Source organism: Linepithema humile, chromosome 7 (genome assembly GCF_040581485.1).
Source record: "Linepithema humile isolate Giens D197 chromosome 7, Lhum_UNIL_v1.0, whole genome shotgun sequence".
NCBI classification, from domain to species: Eukaryota; Metazoa; Arthropoda; class Insecta; order Hymenoptera; family Formicidae; genus Linepithema; species Linepithema humile.
In genome coordinates, this window is record NC_090134.1 from 6,832,634 (window position 1) to 6,859,656 (window position 27,023).

Here is a 27,023-nt window from a genome sequence, read left to right on the forward strand (position 1 = left end):
CAGAGGCCAGAGGCAGAGGCAGCAGCAGCAGTGGCAGCGGCAGTGCCCGGGCATCAGGGGACGGTCATGACGGCGCAAGCGCCGCTGGATGTTCCTGGTGCGGGCTGCACAACGAAGAGAGGGTGAGAGAAAGGGAGACGGAGAGAGAGCGAGAGCGAGAGAGTATCGGAGGGTGCCCGTAGGAAGTTTATCGGCGGCGAGTCGCGGGACGGGACGCGGCGGAGTCGGACGGGGTGCTTGGCGGCGGGGGCGGGGGTGGTGGAGGAGGCACGAGCGCGTACTCCGTACTCCGAGGGGTTTCCAGGCAGCAGTCTACGGCCCGGGACAGAGGGACCAGGACCGGGGGACCTCGAGAGAGAAGGGGCGCGCGAGAGAGCTCTCGTCCGTGCGCGCGGATCTCCTATTTTACGTACAGCGCGCGGCACCGGATCAGTGCGTATCTTTCCTTCGGGGGTTGCTCTCCCTTCGCACACGTCGCGGCGGCCTTGTTCGTGACCTTGAGCTTCCGCCGATGCGTGCCGTCGTGCTGCCGGTGGTCCGCCGGCGTGTCATCACGCTCCGCGACAGTGCTGTCGTCGTCGTCGTCGTCGGCCACTGCTCCGGGCAGATAGTAGCGGTAACTCGTGCTCCGCGCACAAACGCACGGAGATGAGCAACGGAGACGCTCGGCCGGGGGCTGCTGCTGCTGCTGCTGCTGCTCGGAGCACGTGCTGCCAGGCGCGCAGAAGGCGCTCCAGGCGACGCCAGGTGCGCTAATCGTGGACCAATCGCAAGTCTCAAGAGCAATATCGCGGGTGATACAGGACATTGCACCCCTCCTCCCCCCTTCCCCGAGAAAGAAGAGAAGCGCGGATCGGCGGTGAAGATCGGCGCGTGAGGTGCGATCGAGGGAATGGAAATGACGCCGCCGCGGGCCCGCGGTGCGAATGCCGCACGTTCCAGGACGATCCCGATCTTCGCCAAGTTGGCACCGCTTCTCATATTCGTCAACCTCGACGGCGTCGTGCACGGCGTCGCGCGTTCCGCATTTCATCAAGGTAAATCTTGTTCAAAGAGATTCTCCGTAGCACGCCGGATGTCTCTTCGCTCTCGCGATCGAGCTGAATAGCTTCGATGTTTCGGCTCGCTTCATTCGAGATCGATTCGCGTATCTCGCAATATGATATCGATCGCTCTTTTGATAGATCTTTTCTACACTTATTTACATCCTTGCCTGTTTGTGACGGGAAATAAAAAATCCCGACAAAATTGAGGGAAATCTTGACGGCGCGTAAAAAATCGAATAACGCACGCTTTATTAAATTTCGTTAAATTTCTAGAATGAAAAGAATTCTGACCGTAATGATTTCACCAATATTGTGGATTTGAAACGCCGCTTCTCCACATTTGCGGCAATTTCTGACACAAACGGAGATAGACAAGGTTTCGCGCGAAAGATTCTCGAGATGAATTTTATTGCCGTTTGCTCGCTTGGATTCGCCGGCTTTCCTCCGCCACTTCGCTGACTCGCGTGTTTTCGTCCCTCGAAAGAAAAGCTGTCTTGGCTACGACGTATACAGCACCGAGCTGTGCTCGTTTCATCGAGAGTAAACCTCGTTTCGTCCGCTTCATCGCTCCCGCTTGCTTCTCTCTTTCCGTTGTCTCGCGACTTTGAGAAATGTTTTCGAAAAGGAAAATCCAGTCTTGGAATTCTCATAACGCTAGAAAGCGCCGCAAGTTTTTTCACTCGCGTGTTCTCTTACATCGTGATCACGGACCACGTGACTGTTTTGCGGAAAATTATTAAAAAAAAATAGAAATTCCTCTTTCATCGCAAATTTTCGCATCAATCTTAGTCATCATGAATATTATATATATATATATATATACTTATATTTAATTGCTGGACGTCTTTTTTTACGTCAAACTTATCTCGAAACAATTTAATGCATAAGTTTATGTAACATTCAATTATTAATTGTAAAAATTATGTACATTTAAGATCGATTACAATCGAAAACAAGGAGCATTGAAATCGTATTAGCAGGGCAAGTGCCATTCAATAATTAATGATCGCAGAATCGATAATAATCACGATTTCAATTGGAACAACGCGCATGGTTCGGACGACGAGGTCGTGTTATTATACAAGCATCTCTGATAACCCCCGAGATACTCCGTATCAAAAGACAATCCCGATTTGCCGAGTGATACAAAATTGCTTGTGACTACGTTTACTTTCCGATATTGGATATTCCTTCCAATATTCCGAAAAATTTGAGTTTCACGCTTTGGCGCTTTTCTCCAAAAATTGCTTGCTTGCGATTATTTAGAGTTTCCAGAATTCCCTCTGGCATATATCTTATTGATGTTTCTTGTTTGATTTAGTCTGCTACTGTGAGGAAGATCCAGTCTTGAACCAAAGCGGTTTAACGATCATTACATAGAGGCAATCACACATATATATATGTATAAATGCATATATATTGACATAAATATTCATTCAAACATCTGCGGTTTGGCTTTTATCGGCCCTCCACCCCGCTATACAGAAATTGTCTTTTAACTAACCAATCTGCGCAATATCTGTGCGAACTTTATTTATATAAATATCAACGAGATCGATTTGTGATTTCTTCGTTGCCGCGATGATCTAAATTATTGACACAGGTCACACAGGTCGTCGTGGTCGCGCTTTTAATGGGAGTTTGGATAGGCAAATCCGATGTTGGACGGAGTTATTACGAAGCGGCGCGTCGTAAGGGATTTCGTTCAAGGATTTGCATCGATTTGCTCGCCGGTGGGAACTTAGAGAATTAATTGCGCGGCGTATAGCTTTAAACCGCGGGGGCGAAGTCGTTAAGTCTACCGTAAGTAGATTTCGCGGTAAAGGTCGTTCATGTCGAAGGTCATTTTGGGATGACGCCGCTCTTTTCTCTTGCGCTTTTTCAAACATCGGATCTCATGTCGGATCTGGCGATGCGATTTCCGATGATATTCCGCGTGTTCCGAATCACGCGTGTACACGGTGGCCGGAGTTATAAGGATAAAGTGCATGGTAACGCGTATCGACAGGTGGAAAGCGTGAAAATCAATTTTTGACGGGTCATCGGCGAACGTCTATTGCTACACGCGCGATACGCGACAGTTTTTCGATGGCTCGGCAGTGAAAGCGAGCGCGCACATCCCCTTTCTTCTCGTTCCTTTTCTTGCCGCTTTTCATCACATTCCAGCCGCTTTTACGCTTATGGCAGATATCCGCCTTATCATTTTGCTTCGCTGAATTAGCCCGCTTGCATCGTTCGCTCCGCTGTACATATTATACGTATATCGTGCAACATTGCGTTAATGGATAACACGGGTATACGTTAACTGTAATAAGTTTGAGGGTAAACGTAGCAAATTCACGAAATGTACAAACACCGTGTGTGCCCGAGTACATTCGTGTCAATGTGCAAAATGTAATGCGTATTTGTACATGCAACGCGAAATGACTTTTCGCATAAAACCATTAATGTGCGTGACGGACGAGTAACGACGTTTGCATTGTTACCGGGTCGTGCGCGTCGAAAGGCAGAATTCTAGCGTGTATAAAATTTGTCGAAATTCCAAACACGCTCGTTAGTGTCACACCGGGGGGCATCGGGTGCCAAAAGAAAAAGAGTTGGCGGAGGCGACTGAAAAACGCCGCTGTCGTTAAATTAAATGAAAATCTAACTGGAAGAGAATCAACTTAACGAACCGTTTAAACGTGTAAGGTCAACCTTTACGCGAAAGAAAAAAGCCGAAACGTAACCCCCTCGGGGCAATTGTTCGACTCTTTCCCGTTTAACCTTCTCGCCGGCAAAAAGTCCTTCCTCTGTGGTTGTACTTTTTACCGGCATAAGACGGTGACCATGTGGTACTGCCAACTTGCGGCGTAAGCGACCATGTCTTACATATCGGTAATAAATATGGGGAACAATTTTTCTCCTTCTCTCTCTCCTTTTTTTCTCTCGCAATATTTATTTAATTAATTATAAACTTTTATCCTATAATTCCCTGATTTTCACTTTGTTCGCTAGTTATCGCTAAATGTGATGTAATCGTGATTATTTTAAAAATTGTTCATACACCTTGTCAATATATCTCAAATATGGGCTTACAAACGGTGATATTGTTCGAAAAATATGCAATTTTCCATTTTGCAAATTCCGAGTTACCGTTGATGAAATGGATTGCGTTTTTAACGTATTGATCGATCACCGTGCAGTAGATACGAATGTTACATACGAGAAAGCACTGCGCTGTATTTGACATTTCCGTTCAATTTTCACTATCACATGTTAAATATTATCGTACCGTAGTAAAAACGTCTCGAATCGATCGGCCATAAAAAAAAAAAAAGAAGAACTAAAATGTTTAATGACGTCTAGTGAAGCAGCTGTGCTTTCTTAGCACGGTTTTATGCGGCAAATAACAAAGTCACAAATTTTTTCGATCGAACGGAAAAACGAAGACTTCGTTGATGTGAACTCGCGCTTGATGAATTAATTTGTTGTTGTTATTTTACATAATTTGTAATTAAGTCGCGCAGTCTATTACGCGTAGAAATACGTAATTACTTGAGCTAATGTCATTAAATAAACATCGATTTAATTATGCTTTTAATATAGTCTGAATTATACATTTAAATATTTAATTAAACACGTAAAGATTTTCAATATTCACATGTCTAACCTGCGGTAAAATATTATATCTTTATTAAAATGAATATTTAACGAACGCTCAAGAGAATATCAGTGCGTCCTAAATTTTAGACTTTCTTCAAATATGTGAACAGTGAACTCGAATTGAAATACTCATAGAATGTTCTAATTTGGTGAGAAAAGAAGGTTCCTTTGACTCTCTCAGTATGATTCGTGCAAGTCTCGTTGCCTGATTTCATTCATCGCGCACGTAGGCATGCATGCATGCATGCGGCTTGACGCACGGCGCGGCGCGATGCGTTCTTTTTTCCGCAGTCGTCGCTTTGATATACGAGAAAACTTTTCGTCGGTGTAGCCGCGCTTTTACACGAAGCATCACGTGCATTTTAGCGGACATTTTAACGCCCAACAGACACGTGGATTCTTCATTTTCCCCCTTTGAGCTACAAGGACGGAAATTCAAGCGAGGAATCCGAAATAACGAATCAGTGAATTGGTCAAAGTCAAAGGGAAGTAATAGTCAGGCGTGCTTTCGCGCTATATCGATCGTCTTATTAAAACTTGGAACGCGGTCCCAAGCATTAAGGACACATAGCTTCTATTTTGAAATTATGTCCCCAAGGAGAAACTCCGATACGAAGCCGGTTGGATAGATACGGGGGAGTTGCGCTCGCGCGCGCGCGCTCACGCTTGCAGGAAATGGAGATACGACCTAGGAAATCGCGCGGAGCACGACCTACTTCGAGAAACAGCCGGAATTCAGGATTCCGTTATTAAGAAAACTTCGACGCGCCCCGTCGGCCGGGTATGAATTTTGCAACCGCGCTTGGAACACGACGGCGGAACCGGCGTAAAGCAACTGCCAGATCTATTTCCGTCAGCGCGCATCGCGCGACCCTCATTTCATCGCCCTGCTCCAACGATCGATTATTTTTCTTTCATACGCTGGCGAGTGAAATAATTACAGTGCGGACGTATATAGCGGTAGACAAAGACGGATCTTTGCAGCTCACTTTCGCCGGTTTGCAACAATAAATACACCCATTAATTATTTAATTACGGAAAAATGTGCTTTTTTTCATACTCTCTAGTAACAAAACGTCATTATCATCTATTCTTATCCATGTATCTTGTAATAAACTTAAAGTGTCTCGTGGAAAATCCGAGCATCGAGCGGCAATAAGAGTTGATGACTCCGCTGAATGCAAGAGCGAGACCCAGTTTCAGTGTGATTTAAATAATGTACGGTTGTTGATAAATTTATTATAGTCGAGGATGGGAATAATTAACGCCACGCTACGTAGGACGTGTGCTACGTATACGCGAAACGTTAATTAGCTATACCGCGCTTTCCGCGGAATACTCGTACAAAATGCAAAATAATAACGATGAAACGCGCTCGCGCGCGCACGAGAGAAAAAGGGAGAAATAAAATGTTACAATATTATTATGGTCCCCGATGTTGAAATCTCCCCGCGAACGCGCGCGTCGCGCTGCCTAATTGCATTGATAGAAACGAACGTTTATGAAGCTGATTTGCAGCTGCGACAGAGCGGGATGATCGTAATCGGATTTGGTGAATAAGGATGCGCGGGACGATGAGCGTTAATTTTTTCAAATGTCGTAACGACATTTCCACGATGAAGGGGAGGCAAGAACGAATCCCGGTAATTACGCGACGCTACGGTAAACACGCATAGAGAATTTTATTATAACAAGAGTTACGGTAATTACAGTTTTTTTATTGGAATGTCCAATTATGCCTGAGCTCGATAATGTCAGCAAGCAAAGCGGTGAAATAAAGGACAATTACCGTTATCTCCGCTGCATTTCTGTCGCTTGCTTTGCATGCAAATTGAACGGCGTGTTGTTTCTCCATCGTGATTGAAGACGTATTTCTGAGCGCGTATGTATATCGCTCGTCTACGAAAATTTTATTGGCCAAGAAATTATCCTGTATCTGTCATTTCGCGGGAGCGAAAACCGCTCAAGTATTCAGAAAGTTTATCACAAGTTGATGCGCAAGAGACCTATGTTTCAAGTCATAACCGCCAATGTCAGTTTTCATTAAAAGAATCGTAAGATACGCAGCCGCGGTTTCTGTTTGTGCAACAAAGTTATTTAACAATGTCATTTAAATCTGCAGACTTTAAATCCGTAGCCCCTTTTCATCTGCTTCATTCTCGCGAGCATTACACATGTCGTCACTTTATTGACGGTAAATTTGCTAAATATATGTGACAGAACACACCTTTATTGTTGGTTAATATCTAAATAAATGTAAGTATAAAATGTCTTATTATTGTTTCTAATATGAGAAAAAAAAATATTATATATTTTTACTAACTGTGAAAGCATATTCTCGAAGAATCACATCACAGAGGAAAGCTGTGTCTGCGGAAGAACGAATCTTTTTTCAAGTCCCAGAGAAGAACCGAGTTAATTCAGAATAGCGAAGCCACTCTGACAAATATACCCGCGAGCGTAACGATCAAGAGGTCGTTATACGTCGCTATAGATCCCCGGAATACTGCGCGATCCGTTCAAAATAGGAAAAAAAAAAAAAAGATAGACCAAGTCCGTCAATCGAAACGCTCCACAAATCTCGATTGCAATTTTTCTCTCCGTTTCCGCAAAAATCTCGTTTCGCAGTCACGAACAAACAGCGGCCTCCGATCGGTACATACATTTTCGTTTTGAAGCTGCGCGCGAGCACGCGAGGGGGGAAGTTATATTTGGGCGCGGGACGGTGAAGAAAAAAAGAGGGGGAGGGGAGAGGGAAGAAAAAAATTGGTTCGAGTCTGTTTCGCGCACGGCACAATTTTCCGGTTCGATGTGAGGATCGAACGTGATGTTTCGCCTCGTGTGCGACGTTTCGTTTTTCTCCTCTACTCCGCGTCCGGTGCTGCCCAGTCGACGCAACAATCACGTCGGTGCCGACCGATTTGGGTTGCATTGCGACGGCAATTCCGGTAGACTCGTTCGGGCATCGACAACAGTTTTATCGGACCGCGTACGACGATTATCATCCCTTCCGGTCGGGGGTGTCTGCGTTTATTCACTTTATTACGCAACATCCGAAGTTAACGTTTCCGGCGTCGTATCTTTGTCAAGGGTAGCCTGCCTTTATACTGCATGAATAATATTGCAGGTGTATTCGATAATGTAGCTTGCTCTCACCCTATATCAGAGTAACCTCAAGATTAATTTCACGTCTTCAGAGTTTAACGAAACGTTTGAAGGAGCGACCAGAATTATGGCTCATCTTCGAGAGTAACGTTCGTATATTAACATTGCTATTACCACCCTATTATCTAACGCGTTAATTTCTCTTCTCCTTTAATTGCAATTTTATTTCTATTACCAAAATTGAGCGTGAAAATTACAATGTTACATGTCTAAATAATAATATGCATAATTCAGCATTAAAAGTACGATAACAAGGTTCGTTTTCTTTTTTTTTTTTTTTTTTTTTTTTTTGCGGTAATAAAATTGCTTCAATATATAACGGAACGGAAATATCGTTCTAGAGAGAGGAAACGGTACGTTTGAAAATGTAGGGTTTTCATAGGAACGCGGTACGCCGGCGGACAATGCGGAAGAGCCGGGCGAGAGCCGGGAAGAAGTTGAAATACGAGACAGGTGGTCGCCCCTATCAGATGCTCCCGTGCTCTACGGTAAGCCCTCCATGTCTACACCAGGACCCGGTCTAATTCCTTCCTAGAAGATTCCCCCGATACGCCGTAAGACTCAGCCACGCGAACGAGTTAATGGAAAGAAGCGCGTTAAACGATTCTCCGCACTCGACGCCAATCCTCGCCTGTCCTTTGTATTTTTCACGCACGAATTTATATTATATTTATATTATATTTATGTTTATTTATAACATAATAATTTATTAATAATATTAAAATTACTCGTTAACACATAATCTGGATTTCAGAGTTCACAGAGAATTATGTACCAAACTTGATACATAATTTAATGCAATTTTCTATTAACACTGTATTGTTCAGAGAAACATATAGAAGAAAATCTATTATAAAATGCTTGCTCTAATAGAATCACTAATAACTAATTCTGAAGCTCTTTTAAACTTTTAGACGGGATGAAATCAGCAAAATCGAATGCGACCTATAAGTTGCTGATTTGGTCCTGCCAGTTTAAGAGAGCTTAATCCTGATATGATCGCTTATTACAAATTAAAATAATCTAGATGTTAATATTGAAACGTACGACATAAATTTATTTCCTCGCCACTTTAACTATTGTAAAATAATGTTCAATTATCAAAGCTGAAATATATATACATAAGTATATATACGTATATACTAATATATATACTAATATATATACTAATAATACATATATATAACGTGTTAGTTTGCATAATTTCTAGTTTCTCAATTTAAATAAGGATAAAAGAGAAATTTGTTCTCACAAACCATTCTGAGACATGTCAATGGTCGATCGTTTTAGATTTTAATACAAATTCTTCGTCGATCGAGATTCTAATCTCGTATTAAGAGATATTTCCCGATATCTATCGCTTGGGCCATTTAATGGAAAGGAAAGGTTATCCTGCGGGACAAAAGGGCTTCTCTCTCTCGCTCTCGTTTAAATAGCCTCTCTAACCGCTTCGCTAAACTCTCGTGACATCTCGAGCTTAAAATCCCGTCGGGCTGCTTGTCACTCCACCGTCACTCGCGTCGTCCTCGTCTCCGCGTCGCGTTCTGTTTTCGCTCTTCCGTTCGTCACACATTCCATTTCGGTAATTGAGAAATCCTCCGAGTAACCCTTTGTCTCTTACGAATTTTAGTATCCGTACTTCCGTTCGTTTCGTACTGCCGTATAATGTATTGTTACGCAGCTCTCTGATGCTCCTGCCAGCTTTTCCTTTAATTGTTCTCTCCTTCGCGCTGCTTCCGCCGAGAAGCCTCGTAAAGTTAAGACGTTTCAAAATGTGACGAGTTACCTCGCGCAGCGCGACGTAAACCAAGACTTTCCTTTTATTTACGTCGCTACGTGATCGTACGAAACGAACTCACTGATACTCGCGCGTAATTGATTTTGCTTTGTAAGCGCGAAGGTAATTCACCGGTAACTCGCTTTCCGCGCGAGTCTCTCTACAGACAGCGGCAGTCGCTGCTACCGGGAAAATCATCGCTTCTAACGGGCGCGTATCGAGCGGGCGAGATCGAAAGGTACGCAAGATGTTTGTCTGACTTAAAATACAATGTTCCTCTTTAGCCCGTATATCTTGGGAATGCGAAGTCACTCCGAAAATGGAGAGGGTAACGCACGCGCGCGCTAGACATACTACGCTTCCTTCCTTATGTCGTAACGTCACGAGCGATATAGCATCCAGCGCATCCATAAGAGCGCGTGCGAGAATCTTGATTTACCAAAGCGCGGCGAGAGAGACGCGCGACGTAAATTTTTCCCGTCGCTTAATCCACGTCCGGGACGTATAAGAATTTATTTCCGCCTACCGATCTATTCCGCACGCCGGATTTTTCTATATGGCGTTTCCTGATATATCGAAGCATTCGCCGTATCAATAACCGGCGCGTCGGAATTATGAGTTCCGCTAGCGCAATCTTTCAATTTCAGAGATACACCGATATAGTCGCAGCTATCGTTTTTGCCTCTTTTTTTCCTTTTTTTATTTACTTTCCGCGTGGATCGCTCGCAACTGCGACTGCGAAATAATTAATAACGGACGAGGTGCGAGAGCGTTTTTTTCTTTGCAGAGCTATCGATCTAACGAATATTTGTGCGTCGCAAAATGCGCTCGCTTCGTAAAATACGGTGCGATTCTCTCCCTTCAAACGCGAAACGTAATCTACTGTTTAAAAAGTCGAATGTCTCGTGATTTACACGCTCGTACCTGTATTCCCCGCGGGAGGACACAACGGGCTGCGCGCTCACACGCTCGTGCTCGCACCCGCGCCGGGAAGATTTGCGACGGGAGAAACTTTTCCCGGGGAAAAGATTAAGGTGCTGGCATCCACTCCTCCATATCTTTAAACTCACTCGTCGCTTCTCGACCTTTACAGCCCCTTAAAAAGATACTTTCTGAATACCCTCCGCCGTGCTCCCCAGCCGAAACTTTGTGATTAAACTTTTACGAGAATCTAAAATTAATTACTCCAGCCGAACTTATTTTTAACGTAATTAAGTGCAGTCAGCGTAAAAAAGGCTAGAGTTTTGTGTTGTAGAGAACCGACCTCTGTTATCCAACTACAAACTAACCGGAACATTTCCAGGAGAATATCAAATATATATTACAAAATTGCATTATCAGTTGTTCTAAATGTCATTGTATAAATGTAAATCTGCAAATCCATTATAACGCAGTTTATTATTCCAAAATGCTTTTAAATAAAAAATAATGTTGAAATTTATCATCCTACGCTTGCCTATACTAATACATACAGCAAGCTAATTCTATCCGTAAAAGATACATATCTTATCTGATTTGCACTAATAACGAACAATTATTTTTTATGAGATGCCTTTTTCGCTAGCCACGCCATTTGTACGCAAATATATTTCTCTTCCTTTTTAATGCGTATTTTATGGTATACATTTTCACGCGACACGCTTTTGCTTTTTATTCGATGGTCGTCGAGCATTTTATATTCTCCCGTGTGTAAACGGCTATGCCACCCGTAATACGCACCCGTTCAGATTGCTACACGACACGGTGAATCGAGTCCACTTGTCGAATCCACGTTTTCTCACCTTCGAACTTTGCTACGCTACGTGCCATCAAATATTTTTTTTTTCATGATTTTTGCGAATTAATTTAGACGTCACGCGGCGTAAAACGGACGATGGAGAATTGTTGCGTGTCGCCGCGAGTTTATCCAGCTACGTGCGATTGCATTTTTTCACGCCAGAATAACACGTTAAAATTTACGATGGCGGAACACCGCGATACTTGCACGGTCAACTGAGCACGCGCGCGCGTTAAACTATCGGTTTGTGTAGAGAATGAATTAAAATGTGGAATGTTTCGAATGCTCTTATCGATTGATAATGGATACTGTAAAAATTGCGAACAGGATAGATCGTGAATCTCATTAAATTGCCGCGCTATTGATAACAAAAGTGATCCTTTGCAACGCGCTACGCCGCGACGTTTGTCGTCGGTTTTATCGCTCTTTCGTTCGCATAAATCAGTATGAAATATAAAAACGATTGGAGTGTCCTACTCGAGTATGGTGGATCGAGTGGAAGCGCTTTTTATACATGCTCCGATACAAAGATAGCTGATTTTCGTTTAAAATCCACGAGACGAATAGACGATTAGAGTATTTATATCAAATAAATAGATAGTATCAAGCAATAATTGCATCGATATCGTCTAAAATAGATTTTTCAGATGGTGCTTTGAAAATATTCTGGAACGTTTTATTTAGATTCCTCTCTATATTAGATTTTTATTTGTGGCACATAACAAAACTGAAATACAGTTGCAACTTTGAATGCCGATCGAATCGTAAATCTTGACATGGCTGTTTGAAAAGAGAGATAGTGGTTGTCTACGAAAAATCTTCTCAAATAATCGAGATACATTAAAATCGGATTCGTAGAGTGGAGGCGCGGAAAGATTATCCGAGAGACGCGAGATGTATTGGAGAATTTCTCTGTGCACGCTCGAGCGCTCGGAATTGAAGGGGCGACACTTTTCGACATATCCACTGGCTCAAATGTAAATAGATATGGCGTTTGGCTCAAGTGTGTATCGCGAGTGGGACGCTTAAAGCGTGCTTCAACAGTCAAGACTCTCAATTCTTCAATCGGTGCTCTTTCGCAATTCGCGTTTTATTTTTTTACCGTTTTCGCGTTTCAATAGATACGTCGCGTAAACGGCGCGTATAGTATGTGATTTTTGCCGAAATATACTTCATAACTTACAAGGACGATATACGACTGAAAAGTTTCGACAGTCAGTCACCGAGTAATGTCGACAAATTTCAGTCGAAAGCTGCTACGCGCGATTATCGTCATACGTTTCGCGTCTCAACTGTTAAAGCGAAAGTATTTATGTGGCATGCATAATGTTAAATACTCACGATACTTCAGTCTCGAATAAAGTGAAAGATAAACGCGGCGTTTCTTTCTGAGCGCTTATAGCGGTGAAAATTCCATTCATCGATGTTATTTTGATTGAAAGCTCGTGCAAATCCCGGAGTGTAAAATATCATCAGTGCTAGTGAAACTTGAAGCGTTGTTGCGGAGAGCCGATTTTTCAAACACGTTCGATCGTGCTCAATGGATTTGGTTCCCCCTACCACCTACCGCATCGCTGAATGACAGCGTTTTTCCGAGTTTTTGGCGTGAATGACACGGCGCGTGGAATAATATGTACACGGTGGAACGTCGGAATCGAATTTCAAATTCGTTTTCTGGCTTTTCTTTATTTTTTTTTGCTGTTATTGCAGTTACCTGCATCAGAATGCCAGAACTTGGCGAGTAGCATATTTCCGAATGGCACTCCCCCCCCCCGACGAAGATATACGTCGCTGCTAGTGGCGAATACGTTCGCGCGTTCGATATCGCTCGTGAAAAATATTACGTTTGCCCAAGTTAGGTAGTTTCGGCACGGCCAAGCGCGGTGTGGTAACAGGGTGTAGTAATAGGAGAATTTTATTTGGCCGAAGGCGGACTTATTTGAAGGCATCGAACCGCCGTCGCCGCTGCGCCTTCACCGCCCTCCCGCCGCCTCGTAACGTCCTGTGTTTCGTGCGCATATCTGCCGTCGTAGCGCGCCTCAAACTTTGCTAATTTCTTGAAACTCGGAAACTTTCGCGGGTTACTCGATACTCTTAATTCACTTCCGCGAGTTTAAACATCCCCTTGCATTTAACCGCAGCACGACGTAGCAATTCAATAAACAAGTTTCGCCGGTACAAGCGCGCGGCGTTCTACCCTTTGATTCCTCGCACTGCCGCGCCGGAGCTCGCTCGAACCGCGCGCGGCGTTCGAGGATTAATTAAGTACAGATCTCGATGCACGTCGACATCGTTAGCAAGCAGATTGCATTGGCGTTTGTATGAGCCATAGATTCGCGTGAACAAGGAAAACAAACTATTCAGTTTAGTCGTCATCCTATCATCGTTTAAAAAAAAAAGAGAGAGGAAAAACCATTAAATTGTAAAAACATTATTCTGTATTATTCTGTCATAATAAAAAACAAAACTTGTTGACGATGTCTATCTATGTATATATATATATACAGTCGGTTGGACGCGTCGCAACTGCGCTCTGTTCGATCATATTTGACGACATGCACGACGATACATGAAAGTTAATGCATCGCATAATCGAAGCCGCAGATAATTGAAAATTGATTGGTAATAATTGCGGCTAATGGAAAATCCATCAAACAGAACACGTTCGCCGCAGATTGCATCTAGATTTCTAATCTCCGTCAGAAAATATCATTTCAAGAGTATCCCATTCGGAAACATACTGTCGCTCATTTTGTGACACAATCGAGAGCTTAACCAGTCTGTAATTACCAACGCGTTCTTTTTGTTTGCGAATGTCTCTTCCTGAGGGAGAGAACAACCTTGAAACTTTTCTCGGATACAGAGAGATCGGTTAACGGAAAGTTAGAGTTTTTTATGTACCATTCTCTGTTATTCCCGCATCACTTTTGCGATTGTAAGAGGTTATCCGAGACAATCTGACTGGTCAGAATGTGTTTTAACGATTACTCGTTGCTTTTAGAAATGCGTAGATTATGCTCATTCTGCAGAAGAAAGTAGTTAAGTAGTTAAAAACGCAAAATTCACGTTCGCATAAACTAGGTAATTATCGATGATACAACCGACAGTTAAAGTTAATTTTGAATAAGAAGATAAATATATGTTTTTTATATAATAGTTTTATTTTTAAGAAAATTATATTCAAATTTAAAAATTTAAAAATGCTTTTTCTCCATCTTTGCGTAGGTAGTATTGTCATGCCACATATAATATAATAATAAATTTGTTTTCAACAGCGACTCTATAAAAAAATATGCAGAAAAATACATATCTTCTCTCTCTCTCTCTTTCTTCTTAATATCTTAAAATATAATACATTATTTATGTTTTGTGAAAGCTATTTAATTATAAAAAGATATTTTAAAAATTCAGTAACAATTTTTTGTCACTTCTTTAAATAGGACGTTAAATATTTTATATGTGCGCTTTCAAAACTGTTTAAAATTGAATTTATATGTCGCAGATGTACAAAATTATCTAAATTCATCAATAACAAAAGATATTTCCAGAATTTTCTCGAGAAAACGTCATATAAAAAAGTTTCAATGTATATTTTCGAATTTTGTTTTTTATATAGAATCATATCGATTGTACCTACAATATGAGGCCGTCCTACATATACGATTTGCAAATTAATATCCGATCGATAGTAGGAAGATTGTGGGAAGATTTAATTATCCAAGCTGTGTGGTGGTTTTATGGCGGGCGCGCTATGTCCCACGGAAACCGAGAGAAACTTGGAACGTTGAGGAGAACCTGTTGCGAACGCACAGCCAGGCTACTCGACGCGTGTACATATGACGCCATATATACATATAACATCGAACTGCTGCAGCGTTCTATATGCAAGCGTTGTTAACGTTCCAACAAAAGCTGTTACTAGAGAAGAACACGATTAGTTCCGGATTATCCCATCGATTCATGGATCCAATCCGCGAATTTCAACGAGGTGCCCACTACCGTTTTTCTTGTGCCGCAAACAGTTCGGTCTGTTTCAAAAACTAGAATTGCAAATAAAATGTCGCAGTACTCTATATAGATATCCCGCGTTAAAGTCACAGCAGGATTTGCGCGACCGTGAAGATTCTGCGAGGAAATTGCTGTGCGGTTTGCTTTTTGAAGCGAGATATCGAAGAGTTGGCTTTTCGTGATTCGCAATCCCTCGAGCGTCTTTTTATTAGCAAGAAGCACACCGGAGATTATATCTTTCGAGAGATGAATCTAATCTCTGCGCGGAGTCCCGGTCGAAGAGCGAGTTACTCGGGAATTGGCATAATAATCGGAAATCCCATCTAAGTTCTATCGAACTGTTCGCGCGCGCGTCATCCGTTCCAATCCGCTTATATCTATATATCAATTTACCGTTGTTCAGGAACTAGGAGTATGACTATCAATTGTTGGCATCACCGTTCACGGACATGCCACCACTAGCTATAGTTTCACGTCACTAAACCGTCCAAAGTCTAAACCGATCATGTTAATAATTCGCCAAGTGACTCACGCTGCTATCAATGTTAACATATTCTAAAACGATTACGATACAGCAAGCTATATCATTTATCTCTCTCACAGCGTTCATTTACTCGCTCATTTTTTATGCAAATTTATGGACACAGGACATTTATGGATAGTTGAAATTATATGTAAAAGACTACATTGAAAAATAAATCAAAATTATAAAGTACAATTTTTTTCATGCAAGGTTTTATTTTCAAGAAAATCTTTTAATTAAAAATCGGAAAATTATCTAAAATTTTTCGCTATCTTTTTAAGTTTGAATAACTTTTAATTATGTTGTAACATAAATTGTCCAACATGTTCCATAAAGATGACAATATCAAGATAAAAAATTTCCTTTCACAAAATAATTAAAGTTGTCAATTTGATTATTTGGTAAATTATCCTTATCTTTTTAAATAAAAAATTGGATTTTTATATTCCGACAGCCGCAGCTGAAAAAAGATATGTCGGTATATAATACAATACCATTATTAAATATTACGCGTTTAAAATGGAAAAAGATATTATTAAATATATCATTTTTAAATCAATTTTCTGAAAAATAAGGGTAATATAAATTCGTGTAAAAAATTGTATTTCACATTTTCGAACCATTTTTTTCACGCAGAATCACTCCTGGCCCGCTCATAGCAACGATAATGCTATACATACCTATGTACATAGTATGTGAAAGTAAAAATTTGCTACTACATATATACCCAACTGGGGGAAGATCCCCTCGCGTGCCGATCTCGCTTAAGAGAATTTCATATTTAGAACCGTCTACCTTCGCGGTGTACTCGGAGATTGGAATATTCCTGAGATGTCTGAAGTTTCATGAGAAGTTTATACGCGTACTTGAACATGCGCATACATATACCCGAAACACGCGAAAGATTTATAGTTCTTGCGTCCTTCATTAGCTCGGAAATCGCTGTGCGACGTTTAATAATAACTTCCGTTGCACATTGCATGAATTGTATCCCCCTCAGCGATTTTATGATAAGCGATGTTCTTTTCTGTTCCCGAGTCTCGTCTCTTGCATTCTCGTACGCGCGCATTCGAGCACACTCAAGACGTTATACATTTTAGTTTCAAGCAAGTGTACCGATAACAAATACAACTTTTATTATTTTGCTTCTAATCGATAACAATATCGTTAATATCAAATATGTCGAAAATATTGGAGGAACGTACATTCTGAATGTGTACAATTTTATGATTTCCGCGAGAATATATGATCGGAAAGCGAAAGAATCGATCGAGATAAGAAACAAGAAATTGCCGAAAGAGAATTTCCTCTACACACCCAAACTGACCGTCACGCCGAAGAGGAGAACGTATCAAAAATCGCATTTACTCGTACAGACATATCCCCTTCGTAATCTTCTCGCATCAATATGTATTTATCTGAGATACATGCTGGTGTGCTTGGAATTTGATTTCGGCGTTCTCGCCAACGTGCACTCGTTTGAGGCGAGAAAATGATTGCGCGCGGTACGTGGCGACCGTATTGATTCCTCCTGCCTTGACTTTACTTTGAAATACTCGAGATAAGAAGTGATGTAAGAAGGAGAAGAGAGCGAACGCGAGAAAATTGCAGAATGTCGAGGATGATTGATTATTTTCTCTCGGTTATCGGCGCTAACGGAAAGTGTGGCAGCTGTGGAGTGTGTCATTATTCGAGTCACTGTACTCTTTTGCGCGCCAAGGTATGAAAAGTTATCACTACTATAACGAGATAGATGCGCGATAAACGTGCGATTTCGCTTCCGTACGAATTTCGTGAAATGCTCACCGTGAAACTTTGCTCCGGATCCAGCAGACACGTCCGCGGCCGTATTGCAAAATCACAAAGTTGAAGAAGAAAGTCTCTCGTTCCTGGTAAGTTACGCGTAATAAAAATGCAACGAATGTCTGGCCTTTGATTGCCTCGAATACGGATAGAGCAAGGTATATACATTAATTTTCAAGCTTGCCGCGTAGTGATATGTCTGTTTCGACGAACGAAACTGCAACCTAAATATGCGAGCGATGTCTATTATCTGCTGCGGTTACAAGACTTTTGAGGTATTACGATCGTATAATATTCAGGGAATTCATTAATTTTAACAATTATTTGCTTCGCTCCATAGAGCGCCCCGTAGACCAACCGTATCATTCGTTAGTAGCAGATTTTTTTGGCCGTTTTTTTCATATGAATATAAAAATTAATCTCGTATTTTTAAAAATTACTGTAGCCTCGACATTTTTGTATAAAGATTTTCGCCTCCAAATAAATTAGGAATTTTATTACCGGATGATATGTTTGGGACAGCCAATATATTTTTATCACTCGATGTTTTTCTTTCCTGCATTTTTTTCCTTTTTTTTTTTACAATTATTCTTCTTACGTTATTTTTTCTAATTTTCTTTGCTCTTGTCTTCGGGAAAAATTTTCAAGATAAAATAAACTACTGTCACGCTATCGCCACCGTTCTCTACGATAACCGAAATTGAATTGGGTTTGACGTGTTATAAGACACGCACAAGACATTTCGGATAACGCAAATAATCAGAAACTTGAAGTTTTTTCGTTCTTTACGCCACATTCTTCCGTCTCATCTGTCCTTCCATCTCCTTTCAACGGAGAATTTGGGTCGTTCGCTTAGTACAAAAGAGTGTGAGTTTCCACACCGGCGTGGCGCGACGCGGTGCGCCGCCGTTACGCGGGCGCCTCTTCCTTTTCTCTTTTTACGACAAGGACGCTGCAGCTACTGTCTAATCTGGCAGCTCGTTTCATTTCCCCGGCGATTTGTCCCGCGGTGCCGTCTCAGAGAAACGTTAAATCCGTGGAGGCAATTTGGATATTGCCTACGTCAGATGTAACTTTTGTCGAGAATGTAAGCAACCGAGGAAGAACGAAGGAAAGTCTGAGACATTGAGAAACAGTCGGAAAATAACATGAACATGCGAAATAAACACGATCGTACGTGGCGACTTGGATATGAGTGGCATTCGTTTTTTTTCCCCTTCCTTTTTTTTTTAATCCCAAGTTATTCTCCGTGTGCTATATTTCGCGCGTTAGGGCGTGATAAAACGCGCCGGAGGAGATGATAGAGTGCGGCCGTAATACTTTTAAAAGATAGCATGTCTCTATCTTTCACATACAAAGGCGTGATACTTATTTATCGACTATTTGCGCCGCGTCACGTACTCGCGATAATGTCGGAAATAACAAAAAGATCGCCACGCTACATCTCAAACAAGAATTTCACGTACGAAGCCGTTCGTCGCCCCCGGAAGTTCGTCGACCAAGTTCGCCACAACTTTGAACCACTTGACATTATCTGTTTAGGGACGTCGTAATCCACCAACGGGCGTGAATAAGCAGCGATAATTAGCTACCCTTGATAGTGCTTAAGAAACTTTGCGACATGCACTTATTACCTCCCACCCCGGTGGCGCGCGCGGCTCTCGTTGAAATATTTTCAAAGGAAATTTCACTGTCACCGTAATGAATGGGGTTAACGATGGAATTTCCGCCTTCCAATATTTTTCCATTAATCTCTCCTCGTGTCGGCGGATGGGTTGAAAATAGTGGACGGTATGGCATTGAATTATTACTTATTGTTAGTCGCTCCGGGAGTTACCGGTTATTTCGTCGGAATTATATGTGTGAAAATATGTCTGAAAATAAAAATCCTTCGAATGTGTAACTTAATGAGTGATTCACAACACCTCACCTAATTCTTCTCTATAATCAAACGAAATTTTCACTGACATCTCTATTAAAATACGAATGTTTCAGATTCAACAAACACTGCCACAAGCTCGATTTTCGTAGCGCCAGTTGGGAATCAAACAGCCGCGATCGGTCGCGAGGTAGTCTTTTCCTGCAGCGTACGCAACATAAGCATCCGCAAATACAAGGTAATGACATCGAGGAATAAAGAGAAAAGATAGTAGACATAAACGTGAATGGATTTATGCTCGTTATGCCGATTCGTACGCATTCGTTACATTAATGGCACTTTACCTCATAATGGGATTTCGACTGATCTGCGTTCGGACTATCAACAGTTTTTACGATCTCTTTGACTCTTTTTCATAGTTATTTTCGCGGCGCTGAAAACTGCAATTTCGTGGTTTACGAATGAATTCTACAGAATGTTTATCCGAATTAAAGCGCTAACCGTCAAGCGCAACGCAATGCCAGCGTTTTCAGTGAAATCGTTTGGTTTTTCGCGACGGAAAATGGGAAAAAGTACAAGCCGAGGTACAACGATGATAAAACGCAGTGTAACAAATTTCGATATCACAAACGTAAGGTCACGTAATGCTCGCCAGAGACGTGCTTACGCGACAAAATTGAATCGCCATGGAGTGAAAAATATACTAAATTTGTAAAAATTCTCCTTTTTTGTCTCTTCAACGCGTGCTTAATCTTCATATCGCGTCACCTCTCTTCATCAAAAGTGGAACATAACAAAGCCAACGAAAGTGAAACAAATCGTTAGGTCGCATTAAATCGCGCAATTTGTCTCAAAACCTGCTGGAAAAAACTAAGAAAAAAATTATCTCTTCTAAAAAGATCGAAAGATTGTATACGAAATGCCTTTTTCATTCTAATTCGTTTTCCTTTTTACACATTTGCCCTTAATTTATAATCTTGCTTAATTTTCTTATAATAATTTTTACAACTATTAACTGTTCATGTCTATTTTCCATATTTTCCTTTTTGTATATTAATTAATTACTCGAAAAAAATATCATTCTAGATTATAATAAAATATGATTAATTAATCGCTCGATTAATCGCGCTATTCGACAAAACGGCAAATGCATTCGCGTTGCGTCGCACTGCGAAATTTTCCAGGTCGGCTGGCTACGCGCCTCAGATCAGACGATTCTCTCGATCCACACGCGGATCGTGACGCATAATGCACGTATCTCGGTCTCATACGAGAGCGGCGGAAGTGCCGGATCCGGCGGCACGTCCGGCAACACCTTCGGTGTAACGGGAAGTAGCCAGGCCACGGAGGAAGTCGTCAACGGCACGTGGCGTCTACACATTCGCCAGCTCAAGGAGTCCGACAGGGATTGTTACATGTGCCAGATCAACACCAGCCCAATGATATCCGAGCTCGGTTGTCTCGACATACATGGTACGTATATATCTCCCCTCTTATCTCTCTTTCTCTATCTCTTATCTCTCATCTCGTGTCGCGTACGTCAAGCGTCTTATCCCGTTCTAAGCAGGGATTATTTCGAGTGTGCAGTTTTATACAAAACACGACGGAATTCTGAATTTCGAAATATAATTCTAAATTTAAGTTTATTTAGATAACGTTCGCGAATTATCTATGATATATTGCCTTAAATATTTATACTTGTCGTACTTATATATATTTATGTAAGATATACTAGCAATAATAATAATGGTAGTTATTAAGCAGTTATAATAATAATTATAGCAATTATCTGAGAGATGACAAATAATATCTCAAGACGACGAATAATATTGGAACAATATCTAATAACAAATTTTGCAGAGTAGAAAATAAGTTAAAACTTCAAGATCGTTCGTTGCAGTCTGCACTGTTTTAACAACTTCTCAAAATATTTTCCGCTCCTAAAAATAATTACTGCTTATCAAACCGCGCTTCCCTTTACTTCTTGCTCCGACCCGCACACCCTTTCTTGAGAGAAATCGATTCTAATTATGTCGGTTAGACATCAAAGACGTTGTTTGAAAGTCAGAGCGGAAAGTAATGCATAACATAAGCGTTACTTAAATGCTTATTTAAAGAACATGCAAATCGAAATGCCGAAGAATAAGCGAAGGTACGTCTCATATGCGGAGCCTTTGAGTCTGCCCGAACGAGCGAACAACAGGAAAACGCGTACGTCAACGTACAAAAGATCCTCTCCGTAAAATTACTTCTTCCTCCCGCCTTGCCCGTCTCGAACCCGTTCTACTTAAGCATACCTATTCTCGCTCCCTATCCACTTGCCTTTACCGTAAACGGTCCTCGAGGATACTCGTCCTTTCAAAGACGACCCAACCAAGTGCCGGTTTTACGTAATGACTTTCATAAAGTACTCGCACGAAGAGCGAGGAATGGGGGATGTTCTCTCGTTGAGAAAAGAAGGGTAGGTGGCCCGTTACGCATTTACCGGTATGACCGCATTTGTCCCGCAGTACCGCCCGACATCGTTTACGGAGGTGATACCAGCGCTGATCTAGCAGTGGCGGAGGGAGACAACGCGACCTTGAGCTGTCGAGCGACGGGACGTCCGCCTCCGAGAGTGTCTTGGCGAAGAGAGGACGGACAGCCCATCACCATAAGGGCTTCCATAGCCAGTAAGAATTACTGTCAATTACAGTGGAGTGTAAAAAATTGAAATTTTCATTTTTTTTATTAATCTGTGTCATTAATTGTCGCCTCAAAGCAAGATAGTATCTAAAAGCATTTGTCTCGGAAATGATATCTTGACGCAGGCACGTTCAACAGACATATTGAAAACAATAACAATTTCTTTACTTTCTTTCTTAAAAAAATGAAAAGTAACACAATGTCATTTTTTGACATAGCAAAGACATTATTAAAATCAACACTTAACTATCTTGTTCATTTATATTGAAAATCTATAAGTAAATGATTTGTTGTTAAAAAGACATACTAATTAATGCAATACAATATCTTTATACATAGATTTGAATAAAATTATATCGACAAAGTGAGCGAAATAAAAAGTAATGTGATGCAGGTAATTAAGAAATTAAGACTTCAACTTCTTCACTCCAAAGTACTACAATAAAGGGAGAGATAGACGCATGATATGCATTAAATACTAAGAGATACAGCGACATTCTCGTGAGTACTAGTAGATGCTATATACGCTAGCATAATTCGATATTAATAGGATAATTAAGTGCTACTAATATCTTAGTTACCTCATAGTCGCTTGGTCGACATGCGTTAAAGCACGACCTATTATCGGAGTTCGGAGACGAGGACGAATCCTTTCCGTATTGCACTTACTATTATTGTCGCCTCACTATTGATCGCGTCACATCAGAATGCAAAATCATAAAGGCACACTTTGTCGGAGCGCAAAAAATTTTTTCATCGAATTTATCAAAATTTTATCGAATTGACTCGATTACTCACGCGTGCAAACATATAAAATAAATATATAAAGAATTTATCATAAAACTCTTTCTTTTTTCTTCCCCGATATTTATTAAATGTAAAACACACTTTTTTTCATAATTCGTACTTTTACAATACAAGTGCAAAACAACTGTAGCACAAAAATTTCGCTGTGTAAAATTTATTAAATTTCTCTTTGTATAATTTTAATTTGAATAATTTAATATAATTTAATTAAAATTAATTTCCATATAATCTTATTTCTCTTCATTTACAGAATGCAATAAAATATATGAATAAATCTCAAAAGATTTCAGAGAATATGAGGTTTGCATTTAGATCCATCGTGCGATTTAAATACGAAATTTTCAAGAACTTCCATTAATGACGAATCAATGTAAAAGTCACAGTTGTTTATCGATATTCCTTTCACGTCGCAAAAACGACTACGACGGTCGCGATCCCGAGGATCAGTTCAGACAGAGAGAAAGTGGCCGGGACTGAGAGTCGGCGGCAAGTCAAGAGAACCGGAGACTTTTCGAACTCGTATTCTCCGCGGATAGATTGGGGTGTAGGAACGTGAACGGGGTAGATGTAACGAGTAAGCTCGTTGAAACAAGTTCCTCTTTGTGAACTGGCTTCGAAGACGAAGACAGGTGGAACGAAAAAGAGAGAGAGGGAGAAAGCGGAAAGAGCACAAGAGCAACCAAGAGAGTACTTCCTCTCGATGGTGTCTCGGCTTGTGCGCGCGTGTACGTTATATAGAGAGCCGGAGCTGTAGCGCGTAAATTGGCGCATACGCTTGCATTCACGAATCGTGAGTCTCTCTCTCAAGTTAGCAAAACTGGTCGGCGTAACTATCTATTCCGTACGAGCGGTTGCTATCCAGGAATTTGCTAGCGTGCCTGTAGTCTTGCAACTTTCGCAGCTATTTTCGGGTTTCTCATTAACGTTCACTTTCAATAGCAACACGCGCGTGCTTTTCTCAACAAACTCGCATAGCCGTCTAAAATAAATCTGACAATAAGAATCAAGGATATACATTTTCATGAACTTTTTAGCTAACCAATCGCCACTTTCTATATCCGCTTTGCATTGAACTAAATTTTGAATGCATTTTCGTAATGCTCTTTCGCTGTAATCGGAGTCCAAAGTTACCGAGCTCTATTGTTTTAGTCGAAACAAACAGAAAGCCAAGAACGAGATCGCGATCGATCGTCTTTTCTGGACATAGTAAAATACCTCTCCTGTACGCAGGTGGTAACCCTTTCGAGAAGCACGACCACTACAACGGTTCACTGCTACATTTCCACCGTGTCGAGAGGCGGCAAATGGGAGCGTATCTCTGCATCGCCAGCAACGACGTGCCTCCAGCGGTTAGCAAGCGCGTGACGCTCGCTGTGAATTGTAAGCCTGATTCGCTCGCTTGATCCGATCCAATCCGATCCGATTCACTGATTATCTCTCGAAAAGTAATTCGCTAATCGAGTTGAAAAACAATTGCATAGCCGACGACTTATCGCGGTTGCTTTAAAAACGAATATTGCTATATGCGAGAAAAGCTTCAAAAAATAAACCGCATTTAAAGAGAAAAAAATTTCATTTTTATTTAATGTGTTCAAAAATGAAACTTATGTATTATTTATTTCTTTACGTGATCTTCGAAAATAAATTCAAGCGTTTTTTTTTTTACAATGTGACGTCAATTTCCAAATCTATTTTGCTTTAAAAATCGCGTTTAAATTGATAAGCCAATCTTTTGTTTAAATTCCATTTTTAACTGTTTGCATCACACTGAAACTTGTTTACGCAAATTATATTTTTACCATACAATGCTTCTGCGTAAGTGTCCATTGGTCACTTTTGCTCTATATTCAAAAACCGATTGTTTCGTGTAGCAGAGAAGCATACAGTTTTAGAAAGAAATTTCGAATTTACGTCATAAAAGATGCTTGAAATTTTTATTTAGAAACCACGTGGTAAAATAAGAAAAAAACTTTTCGATAGCATTTATCGGGTAAAAATCAAATTTCTTTTCCGAAATATTTTTGAAACTTCCCTCACGTGTAATCATGAATTTTGCAATTTGTAGACTTATTTTATTTCCATAGTCGCACCCGTCGTAAAGGCACCCAACCAACTACTGGGAGCTCCCTTGGGTACAGACGTACAGCTCGAGTGTTACGTCGAGGCGTTCCCGAACACAATCAATTATTGGATAAAAAATCAACGAGGCACAGAGGAGGAAATGTTATTGGAGGGGTGAGCTTTCGTGCAATATTTTCTTCCTACAAATTACTATTTTCGCGATAACGTTGCAAAATAGCGATAAAATATCGCTAAAAAATGCGCTGACCCGGTAGAAATTTTTTCTTTTTTCGCCCAGCTTTCGAGAAAAGTATTCATGATTTATCGTTCGTATAATGCGCAGACCGAAATATACCATACGAGAGGAACGTACAGGATACACGGTCCTGATGTGGCTTGTAATCAAAAAATTCACAGAGAAGGATGTCGGTAGTTATAAATGCGTCTCAACGAATAGTTTAGGCAAGGCAGACGGAACTTTAAGATTATACGGTAAGTTTGCGCGTATGTGTCTACGGTCTCATGCGCTTTCAGTTATAATATATGCATCGAGACTCTTAAATCTACATCGGTATCCACTTTCAGAGATTAAAATCGGTATCGAAAAAAAACCGCATTCAAAAGGGATTATTCTCGGTGGTGAGTAGAAAAGATTATTTTCGCGAATATATTATTGATTTGATTATCACAATATAATTTCGCAATTATGTTCAAGCAAATTCGATTCTGCTTTCAAAGAATTTCGCTATTTTCTCAATGAAAAGATATAATTTTTTTAGGATTAGCCGAGGCCGCTCAAAGTTCCGGCGCCAGCAGCGGAGCTTTCTCCAGAAATTGTCGCAGCTTGTGGCACGCCCTATCGATGTTTTTCATCGTACTTTGGCCACGGTGAAGAAGGCATTCACTATTGGTCACCGCTAAGCTACTTAGTGCCGGATGACTTTGTGCCAAAAAAAAAAACAAGAATGTAGCGAACGAATGTGCGAATGTGAGAGACATCATGTTAGAAGTCTGGCAACGATAGCAAGAGTGCGAGAGAAAAAGAGAGAAAAAGAATAAATGAATGAGAGAGAGAAGAGAGGAGAGAAAGAAAGAAAGAGAGATGGAGAGAAAGAGAAAAAGAGAGAATGAGAACAAGATAATAAATCGGAGTCTTCGGTACTCCAAATTCTTCCTACTTTCCTTTCCTACTCCCGAGTGTCGAAGACATTTTTAGATCAATGAATGTTGTCAATGTAACGCGTTGCTTTAGATTCGCGCTTCGCGGACCGACCGAGTAAAGCTTGATTCGCACCACTTGCCCAGCCGACATCGGAAAACGGGCCAGCAATAGACGGATCTATACAGCGCAGAAATATTTCATTGTGAATTTGCAAATACATGCAGAATTGGAACGACGTTAAAATGTCTGCCTTTTAAATAAAGTGAGAGTCAAGCTTAAACCGTCGTTATGTGGATCGACGAATTCGACAGGGAGGGGTTCGCCATCGCGGGGTTGCTTAACGAATCGACGATAATAATTAACGGTCGTTTTGTCATTGGTTTTTGCGCTGCTGATTGACTTTCGACGTCGGAAAACTTTGATGTTTCGAAATAAAAGTAAGGATCGAATGTTGTACTTTGCCTCGCGTTTTGTCATTTCAACCTATTTTAATATTTAATATGAGTCTAATGTTACTATAATTATCTTTTTCTACGTTATCCAACGAAATATTCTTATATAGCGAGACTTATTTTTAACGATGAAATACGAGGTAAGTATTATTATTTAATTAATAACAAAGCTCATGAATATCAATATCATCGATTGGTCTGGTAAAATACTAAATTTTTTTCTACAATAAATT

General features: G+C 40.9%; 2 protein-coding genes across 12 annotated transcripts in view; one reads left to right on the forward strand and one right to left on the reverse strand.

Annotated features, from left to right (window-relative positions):
* The window catches only part of LOC105667632 (uncharacterized), a 94,548-nt gene that overhangs the window by 65,055 nt on the left and 2,470 nt on the right, over nucleotides 1–27,023 (reverse strand). The gene's annotated exons all lie outside the window — the stretch shown is intronic.
* Nucleotides 281–26,794, forward strand: LOC105667631 (lachesin-like). Of its 2 annotated transcripts, none has more exons than XM_067358814.1 (9): nucleotides 281–1,037; nucleotides 19,740–19,861; nucleotides 20,808–21,096; nucleotides 22,134–22,295; nucleotides 24,346–24,495; nucleotides 25,200–25,350; nucleotides 25,520–25,668; nucleotides 25,762–25,815; nucleotides 25,962–26,794. In XM_067358814.1, exons 1-9 carry the CDS (start codon nucleotides 893–895, stop codon nucleotides 26,066–26,068), a joined length of 1,329 nt encoding a protein of 442 aa, XP_067214915.1. In that variant the 5' UTR covers nucleotides 281–892; the 3' UTR covers nucleotides 26,069–26,794. The 2 variants fall into 2 exon arrangements, with proteins under 2 accessions (XP_067214915.1, XP_012214960.1); XM_012359537.2 differs by having other exon boundaries at nucleotides 284–1,037; nucleotides 25,956–26,794.

What these genes read in the sequence shown, in the direction of transcription:
- LOC105667631 (XM_012359537.2), top strand. Translation starts at nt 893, where the DNA reads ATGGAAATGACGCCGCCGCGGGCCCGCGGTGCGAATGCCGCACGTTCC. An exon ending in GCGTTCCGCATTTCATCAAG is followed by an intron (nt 1,038 to 19,739) that starts GTAAATCTTGTT and finishes CGAATGTTTCAG; the next exon opens with ATTCAACAAACACTGCCACA. An exon ending in CATAAGGGCTTCCATAGCCA is followed by an intron (nt 22,296 to 24,345) that starts GTAAGAATTACT and finishes TCCTGTACGCAG; the next exon opens with GTGGTAACCCTTTCGAGAAG.